This window comes from Acanthochromis polyacanthus, chromosome 3, assembly GCF_021347895.1.
Source record: "Acanthochromis polyacanthus isolate Apoly-LR-REF ecotype Palm Island chromosome 3, KAUST_Apoly_ChrSc, whole genome shotgun sequence".
NCBI lineage: Eukaryota > Metazoa > Chordata > Actinopteri > Pomacentridae > Acanthochromis > Acanthochromis polyacanthus.
The window spans coordinates 11,788,030-11,807,274 of NC_067115.1; the positions used below are offsets into that span (position 1 = coordinate 11,788,030).

General features: G+C 39.0%; 1 protein-coding gene across 2 annotated transcripts in view; it reads left to right on the forward strand.

The window, feature by feature from the left end:
- Positions 1–19,245, forward strand: part of dnah6 (dynein, axonemal, heavy chain 6) — a 63,070-nt gene that overhangs the window by 17,622 nt on the left and 26,203 nt on the right. The window contains exons 34-54 of one of the 2 annotated variants that reach the window (XM_051945240.1): positions 1,954–2,061; positions 2,590–2,716; positions 3,179–3,391; positions 3,476–3,697; positions 3,927–4,049; positions 6,291–6,473; positions 6,755–6,901; positions 8,084–8,305; positions 9,170–9,317; positions 9,698–9,855; positions 11,544–11,675; positions 12,144–12,315; positions 13,061–13,207; positions 13,315–13,388; positions 13,482–13,636; positions 14,253–14,484; positions 14,569–14,721; positions 15,645–15,785; positions 16,390–16,632; positions 16,840–17,007; positions 17,130–17,365. In XM_051945240.1, coding sequence (XP_051801200.1) covers positions 1,954–2,061; positions 2,590–2,716; positions 3,179–3,391; positions 3,476–3,697; positions 3,927–4,049; positions 6,291–6,473; positions 6,755–6,901; positions 8,084–8,305; positions 9,170–9,317; positions 9,698–9,855; positions 11,544–11,675; positions 12,144–12,315; positions 13,061–13,207; positions 13,315–13,388; positions 13,482–13,636; positions 14,253–14,484; positions 14,569–14,721; positions 15,645–15,785; positions 16,390–16,632; positions 16,840–17,007; positions 17,130–17,365 — 3,504 coding nt within the window. The remainder of the gene's footprint in view (positions 1–1,953; positions 2,062–2,589; positions 2,717–3,178; positions 3,392–3,475; positions 3,698–3,926; positions 4,050–6,290; positions 6,474–6,754; positions 6,902–8,083; positions 8,306–9,169; positions 9,318–9,697; positions 9,856–11,543; positions 11,676–12,143; positions 12,316–13,060; positions 13,208–13,314; positions 13,389–13,481; positions 13,637–14,252; positions 14,485–14,568; positions 14,722–15,644; positions 15,786–16,389; positions 16,633–16,839; positions 17,008–17,129; positions 17,366–19,245) is intronic. The other variant, XM_051945241.1, reaches the window with a different exon arrangement.

Consider the following 19,245-nt stretch of genomic DNA (forward strand, 5'->3'; position numbering starts at 1 on the left):
AATCACTGGTTGTTCAGATCAGCAATTTCAGTTAAATATGTCATATAGCAGACGAACACAATGATACTTGAGAAGTAAAATAAAGTTTATAGGATTTACAGAAAGTGTGCCATAATTACTTAAACAAAAGTAGGCAGGTGCATAAATTTGGGCACCCTTGTTGTTTTATTGATTTAAATACCTTTAGCACTAATTATTGGAACACAAAATTTGTTTGGTAAGCTCATTGACACTTGACCTACATACACAGGTGAAGCCAATAATGAGAAAGGGTATTTGAGGTGACCAATTGCAAGTTGTTCTCTTTACATGTTCTCTGAAGAGTGGCAACATGGGAGCCTCAAAACAACTGTCAAATGACCTGAAAGCAAAGATTGTTCAACATCATGGTTTAGGGGAAGGATACAAAAAGCTAGCTCAGAGATTTCAGCTGTCCACTGTGAGGAACATAGTGAGGAAATGGAAGACCACAGGCACAGTTCTAGTTAAGGCCTGGAGTGGCAGGCCAAGAAAAATCTCAGATAAGCAGAGGCAAAGGATGGCGAGAACAGTCAAGCTCAACCCACAGACCAGCTCCAAAGACCTACAACATGATCTTGCTGTAGATGGTGTCACTGTGCGCACTTTGCACAAGGGGATGCTGTATGGGGGAGAGTAATGCGGAAGAAGCCTTTTCTGCACACATGCCACAAACAGGGTCGCTTGAGGTATGCTAAAGCACATTTGGACAAGCCAGCGTCATTTTGGAATAAGGTGCTGTGGACTACTGAAACTAAAATTGAGTGATTTGGACATAACAAGGGGCGGTATGCATGATGGATGAAGAACACAGCATTCCAAAACAAACACTTGCTACCCACAGTAAAATTTGGTGGTGGTTTAATCATGTGTGGCCAGTGCATGTACTGGCAATCTTGTTAAAGTTGAAGGTTGCATGGATTCCAGTCAGTATCAGCAGATTCTTGCGAACAATGTTCAAGAATTAGATATATTCTGATATTATATATTTAACTGAAATTGCTGATCTGAACAACCAGTGATTTATAAAAGAAAATCTTGAAAATTATCAGGGGTGCCCAAACTTTTTTTACCACTGTAACCTCATTTTTTTCTACGTGTAACTACAGAAAAAAAGAACATAAGTACTTCTTCACATAAGCACTGGCTTCACTGTGTAGCATCTTTGTGAAATTCTGTAGCCAAGAATATGTCGTACTTTAAATGAATAAGTGGTGAGACACGTAAAGAGAAGAGGAACAAAAACACAGTTGTTCCTGGTCTGTGTGGGTGTATAAATTTATCTGAATGGATGCTCTTGACCGTGTGTAGTGAAAGTCGTGTTTTCAAATCATTATTAGCTGAAGCTCAGAGAACTGTCGTAATTATCTTGAGTCACTGTTTGTCTTTGAATAGATATTACTCCTCAGAGTATGCTCGTTTTCCACTGAGCACACATTCATTATCTTCCACTCTAATGCCTCTGATGTTTTATACTCTGTGTTTGTGCAATATTGAAAAATTAGTACGCACTGGCTGTCTGTTATCCTTATTATACCTGCGTTTGTAATGAGTTAATTTTTCACCAATTATTTTAGCCATTATAGCATCGATTTTCCCACATTAACGTTGATCTCAGTGAAAACACTTTGGAAGAGATGCTTGAGTTGTCACATTGGATTCAGTTAAGTTAATTCATTTTTTTGAATATATTTTTTTCCTTTTATTCAAAGGTGTAATGAATACTGAAGATTGTTCTGCAGTTGGCCAGATGCAGTAAGGAATAGAGCAAACAGCAAATAGACAGATGAGCTAGCGAAGATAAATACAGGATAAAGTAAAAAAAAAAAAAAAAGCCCTCAACTTGCTTTCGACAAGTTTTAGGATGACACATAACTGTTTCCTTTATGTAGTAATTATTTGTATGACACATACCTGTTCCATGTTTGTCCTTAGGTCACTAAAGAGGGATAACCCCCACCACAGTGAGGATGTGGTTCTTATCAGAGCGCTGCGGGATTCCAACCTGCCAAAGTTTCTCACTGACGATGCTGTACTGTTTAGGTAAGCATATCAGACCTTTTGGTAAGGAAATATATTTTACTTAAGGTGCTCAAACTACAGACTTATTGGTAAAAACTCAATCTATAATTCCAAACTTGAAAGTGGTTAAATATTACACTACCAGTCAAAAGTCTGGACATGCCTTCTCATTCAGTGTTTTTTATTTATTTTATGTGTTGTAGATTAATACTGAAGACATCGGAACTATAAAAGACCCCATATGGAATTATGTTGGAAATAAATAAGTGTTAATCTTCTGTGTTAATGTACAATATAGAAAATAATACAAATCAATAAAAAGCATTGAATGAGAAGTTGTGTTAAAACTTAGACTTAATCTTTTTCAAGTTGGGAATTGCAGGTTGAGTTTTAACCAATATGTCTGTAATTTGAGCACCTTAAGGAATATATATATATATATATATATATATATATATATATATATATATATATATAGCTTGTGTTTTTACATGCAAATGAAATGTTGATGTGTGCATGCATAATGCCATTTTCCACATCCCCCTCCAGAGGTATCCTATCAGACCTGTTCCCTGGTGTGTGTATCCCTGAGCATGACTATGGTGTGCTACACTCCACCATCCTGGAGTCCCTAACTAAGCGAAACCTTCAGCCACTGGCTACCATGACCAAGAAGGTACACACTTAGTTGATAGACAGAATATCCCAATTGCTCTCAATGGTTGAATCAGTGCATGTTATCCTAACAGCACCAGTGTGGGTTCGTGTGCAAAAGGATAAATGAGGAGCAAATTTAAAGCCCTTTGGAATAAAAGTACTGTTTTAATGTAGTCCATATACTACGTTATGTTGATGTTTCGTGTTATAGTTTTTAGACATTGGAAATCAGTGGTACAGGGAAATAAGCTGTATCAAGCACATTTTGTCATTGTTATATTGACTTTTTTTTTTTTTTTTTTTGCCAGCCTTGTATTTTAAGGAGTTAGTTTATCCACATTACATTGTAATTTTACTTGCTTATGTTTTGGATCTAATGAGTAGTAAACTTGGATACATTTGACTTTGTTTAGGAAAAAAAACATCCACCTTCAAGACATGCCCATGTTGCTCTCCTTTACCATTATTTTCTTACTTCAAGGTGATCCAGCTTTATGAGACCATGCTAGTGCGGCACGGTGTCATGTTGGTAGGGCCCACTGGTGGAGGGAAGACGACTCTCTACACCATCCTGGCAGACACTCTAGAGACACTCCATCACACAGGGCACCATACTGACAACACCTTCTATCAGCCTGTCAAGACCTATGTGCTCAATCCAAAATCTATCTCGATGGGGGAGCTCTATGGAGAGGTACTGCAGACAGACGAATACATAATAGAGTGACTTTAGTTGTGTCTCTCTCTACATTTATTTGTATTTATGCCAACCTCTTAGGTCAACACATTGACACTGGAATGGCGTGATGGACTGATGGCACTGAGTGTCCGTGATGCAGTCAGCGACACCAGTGATAAGCACAAATGGGTAGTCTGTGATGGACCAGTTGATGCCCTGTGGATTGAGAACATGAACACTGTGCTGGATGACAACAAGATGCTCTGCTTGGCCAACAGCGAGCGAATCAAACTTACACCTTCCATACATATGGTGTTTGAGGTTAGAGCTAAACATGGTGAAAGTTGACTTGATGTCATTTCTAGTCAGGAAGCAACATTTTAAATCCATATATACAGTCTTGAATATGAGCCCAGGAGTAAATTGCTAATGCTTGAGCAAAGTTTGAAGCTCTGAGTTTTATCGTATACTATTGTAGCCCTACAATAGTTGGTGCTCTTACATCAGGTGTTTTTTTTTTTTTTTTTTGTTCAATATCTGTGGTGTTCAGGTCCAGGACTTGGCTGTTGCATCTCCTGCTACAGTCAGTCGCTGTGGTATGGTATATATTGATCCTGATGAGCTTAAATGGATGCCCTATGTGCAGACATGGATCAGCCATCTCAAAGCCAAGGTGGGTATATCCTGCATTTCTATATTGTGCGTTTTAAAATGTTTTTTTTTTTTTTCTTCATTGTAGATAAACACTATTACACACAAACAAAATACAACAGATTATGGCTGTAGTATAATGTATATACCATATCTAGGTAAAACTTATCTGCAACCCTTGTGTCTGGTTAGACTTTTCTATCTTTAAATGCAGTTTCAGACTTTCCTCTTCTGAAAGTTGATAAAAATTAGAGGATTTATGATTGAAGTTTGGCATACGATTTCCTCAAAAGTTATATATAATATGTTCTTGTTTTGGTCCCACAGGTCAGTGTATATATGGTGTATGTAAATTGTTTTCTCTCAGTGCATTATTCTACACCTTTGATCATAGCCCAAGCTCTTGGCATTATTCACACATCAAACACACTTTCCCAACATTCTGTGTATGTAAAACTGTGGCTGTGTCTTCCCGAGTGTGTGTGCAACGGAACATGAATGTTAGTGTTTTCTAGGCATTACTAACAGTAAAATTTCGGCATCAGCATAAACTTTGATGACGGCACATGGCATCAAAGTTTATAGCTTGCAACATAAGCCCTGAGCCTTTAGGGGTGACTTAACACCTCAGCATCTCTCTCTCTCTCTCCTCTCTCTCCCCCCATTCAGTTCAATTCAGTATTATATTACAGACCAAAAAAACCCATATATCATTCATCAAAGGAAACAAGAAGCAAGTCACAAAGACGGTATACAAGTGCATTTAATAATCTAATGCATAAATGAGAAGACAGAGTGTGAGCTGTCAGGACACTGAATACAGCTGTCATGTGTGGTTGACCTGGTTTTCTCTTAGGCTGTTACGTGTTCTGATATATTTGGCTGCTTCTATGGTGCAGAGATGTTTTTTTGCATTTCATTTTAGTTTGTTCAGAGAGTGAATCAAGATCTTGAACTTCATTTTTAATTTTTATTGTTCTTGTGTTTGTCTGGCAAGTCTTCCAGAGTTGCAGAAAATGTCTCTGTCCCCACCTGTCTTTGTGGACAGAGCTGATATAGTCTGTCCTTTCTGGGCAGCCAGGTCTGCCCATGTCTCCCAGTGTCTATGTCCAGGCTGTGATCACTGTCTGTTTAGAGCCAAATAGCACTGAAGTTTGTTTTGAGTTTTTGTTGTAGATGTCCAGTTGTGGTTACGACACTGTGCTGCCCTCTTGGTAGTGCAGAGCTTGGTAATAATAAGAACTGGGATTGCTTGCTTTTGGCTGTTTGTAGTATTTGGTTCCCCTCTTTCTTTCTGTCTTTTTGTCTCTCTGTTTATAATTGACTGAGACTTTCCCCCTTGCCAACAATATATTTATCTGATGGTATTTAGTTTATTTGTTACTTTTGTGTTTCTCCTGTCATGGAGTATTCAAACCTTCAGCTAGTTCATTCAAATTCATTGAACATTTTTTTTGGTAAAGAACTTTCTTGAAAGGGTGAAAAATAACTGACTGCAATTTAAACAATTGTCTGGAGTGGTTACTGTTTATTAGAGACTTTAATTTATTTAGTATTGATTTTAAGGGTTAGGGTTAGGGTTAGGGTTGATTTTTTGGAACAAAAAAACAAAACAGTTTAATCGTAATTTAACAGCTATTTATTATTGGACAATGATTTCTGCAACCCATACCTGTATCTTTGTTGTGTTTTTAGTTTACCTGAAGAGTGTGTGTGTGTGTGTGTGTGTGTGTGTGTGTGTGTGTGTGTGTGTGTGTGTGTGTGTGTCTGTGTCTGTGTGTCTGTGTGTCTGTGTGTCTGTGTCTATACTGGTGGGGACCCGGTGGGGACTTCAACCTGACTATTGCTATATAGCTGGGGACTCGTCTCACGGTGGGGACCTAAAATGAGGTCCCCACGGGTGGCAACAGCATTTTCTTGGCCATGTTGTTGTTACTAAAAATGTAAAAGTGCAAAAACGTTTCTTTAGGGTTAGGCATTGCTTTGGTCTGGGTTAGGGTTAGGGGTTAGATATGAATGGGAGTCAATGGTAAATCCCCACCGGTATAGATAAACAAAAATGTGTGTGTGTGTGTGTATCTATCTATGGTTGGCATAAATATGATATGAAGAGACTAGTTAATGTAACTATGCTGAACTAATTTGGTTAGTTCAGTGATTATGGGTGCCAAAGCTTTATAAAGGTTCCTTTGTAATCCTACCCTCCTGTCTTTTTGTCTTTCTATAAACTCCACTCTCCCTTCACTCCCTGTTGTCTCTCTAGCTTCCAGACCCAGTGTGCACATACCTGCTGGAGCTGTTTGAACAGTATGTGGAGAAAGGTCTACAGTTTGTGCAGAAGCATTGCACCCAGGCAATTCGCCAGGTGGACATCAGTAAAGTCACTACTCTGTGCTCCCTACTAGAGGCACTGTTGCTGGGCAGAGGAGGGCCAGACCTTACCATGGTGAATTAAATACGAAATTATACTGTCACTTTAACTGATTTTAGTTGTCTAAGACAGACACAAGAACCAGTTAGTGCAAATCATGACAGTTTTGCACAACATACACAAACAGTGTAGTTGTAATGTTATTTGTTTATTTATTTTTTGCAGTCATCAAAGGTTAGATGATAAAAGACAAAGACAGCAACTTTTATTTTCAAGAGCATACTGTCAGTTATATGCAGACTAAATTTTGAATTTCTCATTACTTGCTCTGTTTTAATATGTTTGTTTTTTGGTAGCAGGACTTTAAGCACCTCAATGGTTTGCTATGCCAGACCTTCATATTTTGCTACCTATGGGCAATAGGTGGAAATCTAACCAGTTCTCACTGGGATGCTTTTGACAGCTTCCTAAGAGAACAGTTTAAAGACAACATCAGTGCTGAGGTATGTTGACACAACCAGAGCCACTGATGCATACAGAGATGAATGAGCATCATAGAACTGCATGCTTTCTGTCACTCTGACATACATTATATTAAGACAAAATGTCACATTCTATATGACATTCTCAGCTGTGCTGTTAAAACTGCCACTCAAAACATATTTTATCCCTCATCCATATTGCTCAGAGTCTAATCCATTCCCAATGCATTTGCTGGTTTAGCGTAAAATGCGTGGAAAAAGCCTGAAGCTTATATATTACATCAAAGTACTCTTGATACGGGATGTATCTAGCTGGAGCATAGCGAATCTCAAAGAGGATTCTCCTCTAGGATACCAGTCGCTCATGTGAAATACAGATATTCGGGAGGTGCATCTATATTGTACATTTAGTAATGCCTTCCGTGGGATCCAAGAAATATATTAGAAAGGTAAATAAGATAAAAGGATGAGCTTTGTGCCAAGGGTATGAAAGTCCATATCAATATTCTATCGTGCTCGCTTTGGAGAATTATGTATCTGGGCTTATAGAATGGAAAAATCTTTTTTTTACTGTAAAGAATTGGATGCAGTGAATTATATTGAGGAAAGCAGAGGGTAATAATTGAAGTCATTCAGCCTAACAGGAAATGGAAGTCTAATTGTTTGAGAGGTCTGACTTGGCTGTCAGTAGTGGCAGATGATTGAGGGAATGTCTTAATGACAGAAGCAGAACATTGTGGGGTTGGAACATGACTCACTTTCTCAAAAGCTGACTGAGCATGTAGGTAATGTGAATGTCAAATACACTGTTTCTGTGACTATTTTTGTATTTACTATGAGATGAGGGCACAACAACAAGCTCCTACTGTGAAGCTTGAACTCCCAACAAACATGCGCATGCATATACACACACATGAACATTAGTAACAGCAGGAGTCAGGGAAACAAATATGACAGGCAAATACTAAATTAAAAGAGAACTTTCCAAAGCACCATATAGCAGAAACTACAGTTGGCCAAAGACATCAAATCAGAGTAAAATATTTATTAAAAATAATAATTTATAGTTTTTGTAGCTAATTATAGATGGTCTAAAGTAGGGACTTGCATGTGTTTTTGTCAAATTTATTATCATTGTATTTTGTATTGTATTTGTATTTATTTCCATGTGTTCGTTAGTGCTCATTCATATTTGCTTTCTAGCTCCCAGATTCTGGTGCCCTGTGGAGTGTGTACATGAACTTTAAACACAAGCGTTTGGAACCATGGGAAGAGATAATTCCTTCATTTAAATACAACCAGGAACAACCCTTCTTTGAGATGCTGGTCCCTACCACAGACACTGTTCGCTATGGCTACCTGATGAAGAATCTATTATCTGTGCAGCGTTCTGTACTCTTCACTGGGGAAACTGGAGTGGGGAAGGTAATGATTTTTATTGCAATATACTTGCAAATTTGATTCTAATTATGCAAGATATTTAACAAAAGAACCTACAGGTCTCCACTCCTAAAACAGCATTTGTGACATCAGCAGGAATTTAAGTTGATGGGCAGCGCCACTCTCTGTGCAGTGACTACCTCATAAAGCTCATTGAGAGATTGCCAAGAGTGTACAAAGCAGTAATCAAAGCAAAGGGTGGCTATTTTTGAAGAATCTAAAAATATAAAACATGTTTTGATGTCTTCAGTCATGAAAATAAAGAAAAAAGCATATGCATATATATACATATATATCTTATAGACACACACACACACACACACACACACACACACACACACACACACACACACTCTCTTCAGGTAAACTAAAAACACAACAAAGATACAGGTATGGGTTGCAGAAATCATTGTCCAATAATAAATAGCTGTTAAATTACAATTAAACTGTTTTGTTTTTTTGTTCCAAAACTGTCCCAGACAGTTTCTAGCTTGCTTGCATGTTGTGTGGTCCCCTGCATATGTACATTAGTATTACTCCTTCTTGCACTGTTCAGATTCCCTATTGGTCTGCATCATGCTGAAATCACAGAGAAACTCACTTTTTTAATATCAAACCTCTGAGACTTCAATAAAACTCACTATTTTCATTGCAATACTGTAGTATCTAGGAAAATCAACTGCAAAGCTAATTGGTGGTGTTGAGCCAACTCTCATAATTTATCCGTGGTGCTAAAATTTTGGTGAAACTTGGTGCTGCAGTAACAATAATGTAGCCTGTAAAAGTTAATGAAAAAAAGCAACCACTGTCCATGTTGTTTAATCATTTCTGTATATCTGTGTGTTGCAGTCTGTAGTGGCCCGAAGCCTCCTCAGCAGTATCCAGGAAAATGAAGGATACCTTCCAGTCTACATCAACTTCTCTGCTCAAACCTCCTCAGCCCGCACACAGGAGATCATTGAGTCCAAGCTGGAGAAAAAGAAAAAGAACGTTCTGGGTAGGAATCAGAAAACATTTTTGGCATTCACAATATGAATGCAAATCCACTGATTTGAAGAACCATTCTGGGTCATGTACATGCTACAGTGCTGGTGATTTATTTTTTATTTTTTGCATCAACTGCACAACAATATAGTTTACAGCAGGGAAATTATATATGTGACTCCCATTAGTGAAATCAGACTCGCAATCTCTTTATGAATGCAAACTACTATGTAACATATATTAATTTATCTGTTCATAGAGTTGTCCTTCACTTTTCTGTTTCCACTTTCCAGGTACACATCAACTCTCTGTCCACCCATCCATGTGTCAACTTGACATCTGTTAACCCTGTTCTTCTTCCTTTTTCATTCCTTTCCTTTTTTCTCCATGTAGGTGCTCCTGGTAACAAGAAGTTAGTGGTCTTTGTGGATGACCTGAATATGCCAAAGCTGGACAGTTATGGCTCTCAGCCTCCTATTGAACTCCTGCGTCAGTTCCAGGACTTTTGTGGCTTCTACGACAGAAGCAAGTTTTTGTGGAAAGAGATCCAGGTAAATGAACAAGGTTGTATAAATTATGGTGGTTCATTCAACAAATATCTCCATATATGCAACTATTGCAGCATGGAACTTAGGAGATGATTGGTAAAGTATAGTGCGGCAAGTAGTTGACCATTTTAAGAGTTTGCTAACAAATTGGTAAATGTCTGTGCATGTCAGTGTTCAGAAAGTGCAACTATTTTAGATGCACTATTTAAAGTAGCATTCAAACATTTTGGGAGATAGGCTTGATTAGTGTTTTACAGACACTTGGCTGACAGCTGAACAGTGAGGACACAGCATTAGGGGTGTTACATGCAGTTACCGGGCACAGCTGTGCCAGACTAGCTTCTGTCTGCAAATTATTGTTTTCATAAGCCAGTGTCAAGTTTTCAGTTTCTGCCCATATTTATCACAGAAGACAGAGCCTGCAACCAAAACAATTCTGAAGTCACCAGAAAGCACCCAATGAGTCAGGCTGTATTCTCATGTTTCCTATTTGTAAAGCGAGGCTAAACTCCTCTAGGAACTTTACTCATAGAGGTGAAATTGATATCGATGTTCTCATCTAGCTCTCTGGAAGACTGTAAATGACCATATTTCCTAAAATGTCACAGGGCCTTTATAGGATTTTAGACTTGTTTAAGTATGTTTTTGTAAAGTGTAGATAAAGCTCTTTAGTTTTGGTTTTGACTCAGTCTGCATGAACTTATTTTGTGGTCGCTGGTGTTATAATGGAGACTGTCCATTTATGTAAGAAACCCATTCATCTTGTGCACTGTGTTAATGTTGCAGACCCATACTTATATTCAGCTTTTTTTGAAAGTTTGCTGTATTTACTTTAGCTACACACACATGCTCGACTGGTAGTACTATAGACTGTTCTTGATGTTTTAGAATGTACTGAGGTTTGTTGATGTGCAGGTGTGTACATAATGTTGGAGTTGCAATATGTTCAGGAAAATCAATAAATGGGTACATGATTAATCTTGTGATCGACTGCATACTGTAGGACAGACAAGCATTATGCAAACAGCACATCTATTATAAGCACACTAATGCAGCATTATCACTGTTTTAATAAGAGAAAAGAGTTACTCAAAATTTAAGCATTAAGTTCATATTTTATTCAGTATATTTACTTTTCCATTTACCCTCTCATTTAATTAGTTTATCCTCCATTATCCTGAAGCACATTAAAAAGTTTTAGTTATGAGATAGGTCGAGTTTAGGATGTTTTAAGACATTGAGCGTTTAACACCTGTGTTCTTGCTGACCAGAATCAGAATTAGTGCAGCACAACACAGCAAAAAAAAGTTGTGACTCTATTTTTAGTATTGCACCTGCTTACCTTCACAGGCATTCTGAACATTTCTGCACTTCCCTCTGCTGCCCCATCACACGAATGCCTTCTCAAATGGAAACTCTTACTATTGTACCACTATTGTGTCCTCAAGAAAAAAGAGAGATGCTGTTAGCCTGGCTTTGAAAACAGAAGAAACTCCTGCGTAATTAGTCCTCTATGATTTTCCGGATGATGGAATGTCATGTTTCAAAGCAGCAGAGACCCTATCATTGCTCACTGCCGGGGACATTTGATGAAGTTTCTAATGTGAAACATGTCCTCATCCCCATGCCTATTATCCATTTTTAATTTTGACAGTACCTCTTTCTTTGCGGTTCTTCTCCTTATCCTTCAGGAAATGACCATTGCAGCAGCATGTGCTCCTCCAGGAGGGGGACGCAACCCAGTGACCCCCCGATTCATTCGCCACTTCAGCATGCTGTGCCTGCCAACGCCCTCAGAACACAGTCTCAAACAGATCTTCAAAGTCAGGAGACACACATATACCCCACACTCTCACAAACACCACAAACACAACCTATGAGTTATCACAAGTGCTATTAAAGCTTTAAACCCACACTTTACATAATCCACATACTCACACTTAAAATTACTCTTCCTTAGATCTCATGTCCACTATTACATTAGTGATTTAATGTGTGCTCAAAGTTTTTTTTTTTTTTTTTTTTTTTTTAAACCTAAGCTAAATGTAATGATGAAAAAGTGTAATCATCAAAGGTCAGTTGGTTTCTTAAAGGGCTATGGATGGTTATTATGTGGACAGGAAACAGAATGTACATGTACTGTACTTCTCTCTGATATCAAACTTCCACTCTTTACATCTTTGTCTTTTCGCCTTTTTACTCCAGTACCCACTAATAGTCTTCCGTATATCACACTTTATGCCTTCCCTCATGCTTGTTACAATCTCTTTTTCCCCCTAACCTCCTCCCAGGCCATCTTGCACGGTTTCCTCAGTGAGTTTTCCCAGGCAGTAAAGGACTGTGCTGAACAGATTGTAGATGCAGCTGTGGGGATTTACAACCGTTTGAGTGTGGACCTGCTGCCCACACCAGCAAAGTCCCACTACGTCTTCAATCTTCGAGATCTCTCCAAGTGTGTCCAGGGTGAGAGATGGGCACACATCTTGTGGGCACCCACTCATGCTCAGATATCCGCATTGTACAACCAGTGTTCTGAAAGCTGCAATTGTCATAACTACTGAGTGACAACATGGAGGCTGCACAGTAATTCTGCTGTGTTTTAGTAATGTTGAAAGGTAATGGAAAAAAATAATGAGAGAGAAAAGGAAAACCTACATTCAGTAGAAGATCCATGATAGTGATGGGCTGTCACTGTAACTAGATGAACAAAGATGTATTTTATCGGGAGAGTGTAGAGAAAGACGGTCTCCTCTCTTTTCCTCAAGAGCACAAACCAAACTTTGGCTTTGCAAAAAAAGACTGACAGATGCAGAGAGTGTCTAAATCTTTGTACCTCCACAGCAAGGGGTGCAGCTATAATTTGTATCTTCAAGCTATACTACCAACATTTTCAAGGTCTGCCTCTGTGTTATGCTCCCTGATTGTTTTCACTATCATCCCTCTGCCAGCTTTACCTCTCTCCACTTCCTCCAAAAAGGACCACCACTGCATAAATTGCGTTAATGTGTCTTCTACCATTTTATTCTTTTCACTTTTCACTCATTCAAAATGCATTGCTCAAACATGCAGTACCCATTACCAGTATGGGTATACTTTCTGATGTTGCGAAAACAGAATGCATGTTTAGTGCTTTGTCATAGTTCCAATCCATGCATGCTATTAACATTATCTCTATACATCTTTCCCTCTTTCCCTTCTTGATGCCCAGGTATACTGCAGTGTGAACCAAGTCAAGTCAGAGACAAGACCCAGATCTTTCGTCTTTTTTGCCATGAATGCCAGCGGGTATTCCACGATCGACTTATTAACAGCCAAGATAAGACGTATTTCAACACCATCGTCTGTGAGATGGCCAGTAAGAATTTTCAAAAACTGCCCTGATGGTTTCCTTTGCTAAATTTGACTTCTTTCAAAAAATCGTTTTTAAATGCATTTTTTTGACTTTCTTTCTCTTTTTGCCAGGCAGACATTGTGATATGAACTTAGAACCCTCATACTTTGTGACTCAACCCATCATATTTGGTGACTTTATCAAGGTCTGATTTTACCTTTTTGATTTATATGTTTATACAGAAATTCCTCAAAACATTTCGTTATTCCCACTCCCCTCCATCTAATAATCACTGCAGGTGGGTGCAGAGAAAGACGATCGTGTGTATGAGGATCTGACAGACATGAATAAGATCCAGACTGTCCTGCAGGACTATCTCGATGATTACAACATGACCTTCTCCAAGGAGACTAAGCTGGTTTTCTTCCAGGATGCCATTGAGCATGTCTCCAGGTGTGTATATGCAAACTTGCACAACTGAATTGGCTTCTTCGTTGGTGGTTGATGGATTTTAACTGTAGGTGGTACAAACTGTGAAAGGAAAGTTACACCAATGAAGAAGTAACTATGGAAATGTTTTCTTATTGCTCTGTCGGAAGCAATGTCTGGAAAGAAACTGTAACACATTCTAGGACTGTAAAGATGATGTTTCTGTGCTGTCGTGTTGTTTTTTCTGCCTGCTAAAAATTACAATTCAGTGTTTGATAGAAGCATAGACTGAAAACAGCTGGGCATATAGTCATGTGAAAAAACTAAGTACAATTTTGTACTGCTTATTTCTTCACATGACCATCAGTGCCTGCCAATGGTAGGGTGTATTTAGATGACTTATAATAGAAATTATTTATGAAAGTACATCTAGTCTGAATAGATTCATCAGGGTGCTGTATCACTCTAGTACATCTGTTCTCCTTAATGAAATTGAGTTGTTCAAGGCAAAATGGAAATTGCTCTGAATGGACAGATGGTTTATATCGAATGTAATGTTTGACAATGTCCAACCACAACATTTTTTTTTTGTTGTTTTTTTGTTACAAACTTAGCAGTGATTTAGCCACTTGTCTTTCAGGATTGCCCGCATGATTCGCCAGGAGAGAGGCAATGCCCTCCTAGTCGGGGTGGGAGGTACAGGCAAGCAGTCACTCACTCGGTTGGCAGCCCACATGTGTGGATACCGCTGTTTTGAGATTGAACTGACCCGAGGCTACAGCTATGACAGCTTCCATGAAGACTTGAGGAGGCTCTACAAGATGGCTGGAGTGGAGGGGAAAGATATGGTGTTCCTCTTTACAGACACTCAGGTATTGAAGAAAGACTTGGCTGCTGTGGAACACGTAAATATTGTAACTTTTTTATGCTCAGTGCTGCCCACTCTCTTTTACCAGATTGTGGTGGAGGAGTTTTTGGAGGATATCAACAACATGCTAAACTCTGGCGAGGTACCAAACCTTTTTGAGAAAGATGAGCTGGAACAAGTGTTGGCTGCTACCCGCCCTAAAGCCAAAGAAGCTGGAATCAGTGAGGAGAACAGGGATGAGGTATTGGAATGTAGCGATGATGTTCTGTAACTCCAAAGCAGGCACATAAGTATTATCTTAACAAACACAATCCTCTATGTAATCCACTTTCTGTTCAGTTGCAGGTAAAAAATGACTGCATCTTAGATTTCTTGTGAATCTTAAGGAACTAGGCCTCAAAATTGTAACCCTTGTCCCATCAATTTTGAGTTTCCTGTAAAATACAATTCCAAATATTAGAAAAAAGCATGGAGGCATGCATTTCCAGACCCCAAACCTATGATTGTGACAGTTTTGGAGGGGCTTAGGATGCACTTTAAGGAGTAGTTCAATGTTTTGGGAAGTACACTTATTTCCTTCTTGGTGACAAAGAAGAAAAGAAGTCTAAAAAAAAAAGAAGTCTAGATAATTAATGCTACTCCCGTGGACATATTGTTATTGTAAACCTACTGCCAGCAGCTGGTTAGGTTAACACAAAGACAGGAAACAAAGTGAAACAACTGGTTTGGTTCTGTCCATAAGTCAAAACAAACAAACAAAAAATAACACCAGCACACCTAAAACTCTTTTAATTACCATGCTGTGTCTCATTTGTTTAATCCACAGACAAGCTACAGTGCACAAAAACATATTATGGTTTTATAGAGACTGTATGCCTGATTATTTCTTGAACTGGAACATAAATATTAATGTTCCTTCCAGATAATTATATTTGCCACTGTCAGTTGTTTTAAGATTAATTGCTCACATAGCATTTCAGAAACGCACACATACACAGTGCTTCCTACAATGGGCCAAAATAACCATCAGTTAAAGTCAGCCCTAAGTGAGCTGAAAGAAATCAGCATTTAAAACGTTATCTGCCTACTGTGGTTAAACCCCACACATTTATGGAATCTTCTCTCCGTGTGTGTGTGTGTTTCTGTGTGTGATGATGGCTTCAGGTGTTTCAGTATTTCATTTCTCGTGTACGGGAGAAATTGCACATTGTGCTGTGTATGAGCCCTGTGGGTGATGCCTTCAGGTCCCGCTGTCGCATGTTTCCTTCACTGGTCAACTGCTGCACCATTGACTGGTTTGTGCAGGTATGTTGAGATTCCACCGGCTTTTTCTGACCGCATTTGTTCGTATATATCACTGAGTTTGATTATCTACATTATTTGGAGCACAAATCCATCATTTAGTAAACATGGAGACAGTTACCTATATGCTTGGTCAGACAAATCACTCTCCTTGTCTTGAACCAGTCCAGAGAGCTGTTTAGCATTGCCTTCACGCTTCTGTTCCTGGCAGCTATACACAAAATGTAATTTTTTTCCCACCCTGTTGTTCTACCTGCTCCTTTCTTCTTATTGATTTTTTTTGTTTTATTTTGCAACTGTCGTTCAACATTCTTTTCACCTGCTGTTGTTAGAATTGCACGTCATGTCTTTCAGAGCACATTCTATTCATCTTCTTATCTGAGATTGAGTTTTTACTTTAACTCTGTTGTAGAAGCTTGTGATTTGCTTCTTTATTGAATGCCATTATTGCATTTTGTGAAATTCTATAAACATCTGTTGTTCATGTATTGCTACTCTGCTGAATTACTGTTCAAGTAAGCAAAGGCTGAAATCCATGCTGCTTTTCTTGCCCTAACTCTGAACCTTATCTGTCTTTCCTCTCTTCCCCGTACCATCTGATACCCAGTGGCCTCGGGAGGCATTGCTTTCTGTCTCTCAGGCCTTTTTCCAGAATGTAGACCTTGGCAGTGAGGAGCTGAAGCAGAGCTTCTCAGCCATGTGTGTGGAGATACATGTTAGTGTCACTGACATGGCTGAGCCCTTCTACTTAGAGCTGAGACGGCGGTACTACACCACACCTACCTCCTATCTGGAGCTCATCAACCTCTACCTGAGCATGCTGGACAACAAGAGACAGGAATTAGTTATGGTATGTCCAACTAAATGATTGATTAGTTGTCAATTGTACTGTTGATAAATTGTTACCTGGCATTGTGGAGGTAGAATAAGGAGCTGGTTGCTGTAATTAGTGATTAGTAGTAATTGTCTGCCTTTTAGTAGCTGTGATTGTGTTGCCTTTTTATCGCATATAATTTGAAGCATAGTGTATATAATTGGTGTATGTATTCCTGTGTAGGCCAGGGACCGTGTCAAGAATGGCCTTACTAAACTCCTGGAGACCAATGTGCTTGTGGATAAAATGAAAGTGAAAATGTCTGCTTTGGAGCCAGTTCTGAAACAAAAATCTATGGATGTCGATGCCCTTATGGAGAAACTGGCTGTAGATCAGGAGAGGGCTGACGAGGTCTGTCTGTACATATGTGTGTGTTATCATAGAACTCTAAAATGTGCCTATAGTCTTCTATACAGAGTATCAAAAGCATGATACCTGTGTGTGCATAATCAAAAAATAAACCCTTGCCACAGGTACGTAAAGTAGTCCAGGACGATGAGGCTTTGGCCAAGGTCAAGGCTGAAGACACTCAGGCCATTGCAGATGATGCACAGAGGGACTTGGATGAAGCTCTACCAGCTCTGGAGGGTGCAAATCAGGCCCTAAATTCCCTTGATAAAGGTGACATTGCTGAGATCAAGGTGTTCGCCAAACCCCCAGACCTAGTCATGACCGTCATGGAGGCTGTCTGCATCCTGCTCGACTACAAGTTAGTATGCTTCCCTTTTCCTTCTAAAAAAAAAACCAAGACTTATGTCTGTCAAGTCGCATAAAGTGCCACTTGTCTACCCATTTAATATTCCAGTGTTTCAGACTTTTGAAAGTCACAAATTGTCACACCCTCCTATTCTATTCCAGAATGAAACACATCAAATTACAGGGATGCTATTTAGTAGGACATATTTATAATAAAGCCAGAAGAGCATAGAGGGCAGATCAGACATAAAGGCTTAGTGAGGAAAGAGCTAATCTTTATACAGTGTGTGTGTTTCTTTTGAACTAAAAAAAACATGACTGCACATATCCAAACTAGTCTGGCTCAAAATAAGTATATCACTGTAATCACTATCATCACCTCAGCTTTTTCCGTTAGGGATAAGTGTTGATAACTTCATCTATGTGAACTAATTATTATGAACCTAATTTCAGTTATCACCATCATAATTTCAATCTTCTTTGATTTTGGCAACCACTCCACTATTTCAGCTTTACTATTTTAATCCCACCTATTTTGTCGTCAGCATTCAGAGGGATTACTCTACCATCTCTACACTCACCTCTCTGTCAACTTTTAAATTACATCAGTCATCAATCTACCGGATTGCTGCTCTAAATCCAGTCCTGGCTAAAATCCTATCTACTTTAACCTTTTACCATTCAATACTCTGCCCCATAGGACACTGGCATAAAGTCGAAGTTTCATGGACTGTTTTGGCAAGATAAATGAATATGACAGTCATGCGTTTACACCGATTAGCCAAAACTTTATGACCACTCACATATGAAGCGAAAGCTGTGATTAATGAAATCACCATATGGCACGTATTAGGCAAAAAGCTAACATTTTTTTAAACATGTTGGATGTGTGAGAAATGTGTAAGTACAAAGACCTGAGCGATTCTGACAAGAATCAAAACATTAGGCCAGATTGAGATCAGAGTATAAACTAAGTGATATTAGATGCTCCTGGTCAGCTGTGGTGAGTATGGATGAGCAGTGTTTCAGGAGAGACAAACCAATCACAGGGTGTTGCTTGCATTAAGCTCATTGATGCAGAGGAAGGAGGAAACTGGTTACAACTTGTAGAATATCGACTGTAGTACAACAATTACAAAATATTCTAATAATAACAAAACACAATGCATTGTACCCTGCTGCGTTCAGGGCTGCATAACCAGAGATTGGTCAGACTGTCCTGACAAATCCCTACCCAATTGTCAAAAGTGGTCGCAATCGGCATGCTAGCCTCAGATCAGTGGAAGAAGGTTTCTTGGTCTGATGAGTTCCATCGTCTTGTGCACCATCAGGAAAGTGATGTGGAAAGAAGACAAGCTGGTGGAGGAAGTAGGATGCTCTTCTGCTGAGAGAGTCTGGGTGCTGACATTAATGTTGACATTTTTTTTTTTGACAAATCCCACCTAGCCACACATTGCTGCCAAGTAGAAAGCCTGTTAATATAAAGGGTACACCCTGATGACAGTGACCACTTTCTGTGCATTGGGACATTGCACAAATTATTGAGGAGTGGTTTGAGGAACATGACAAAGAGTTCAAAGTGTTATACTGACCTCCAAATTCCACAGATCTCAGTCTGATGAAGAACATGTGAGATGAATCCACCTTGCAACTTACAGGCACACAGTCCACCTTCAAAGGTCTTGCAGATTTGTCACTGTTTTGGTGGCATTAGAAAAACCAATAGTACTGTTTTGTCTCCTCAGTGTATTGATACATTATACTAGAACTGTGTAACATGACTTCTGACCACTGCACAGTACATATCTCAAGGTGGAAGCTCTACATTCCATTTGAATGGCTTAGTACTACTTATTTATTTTATGTTATCATGTGCTTTGGTTGTCTGTATGT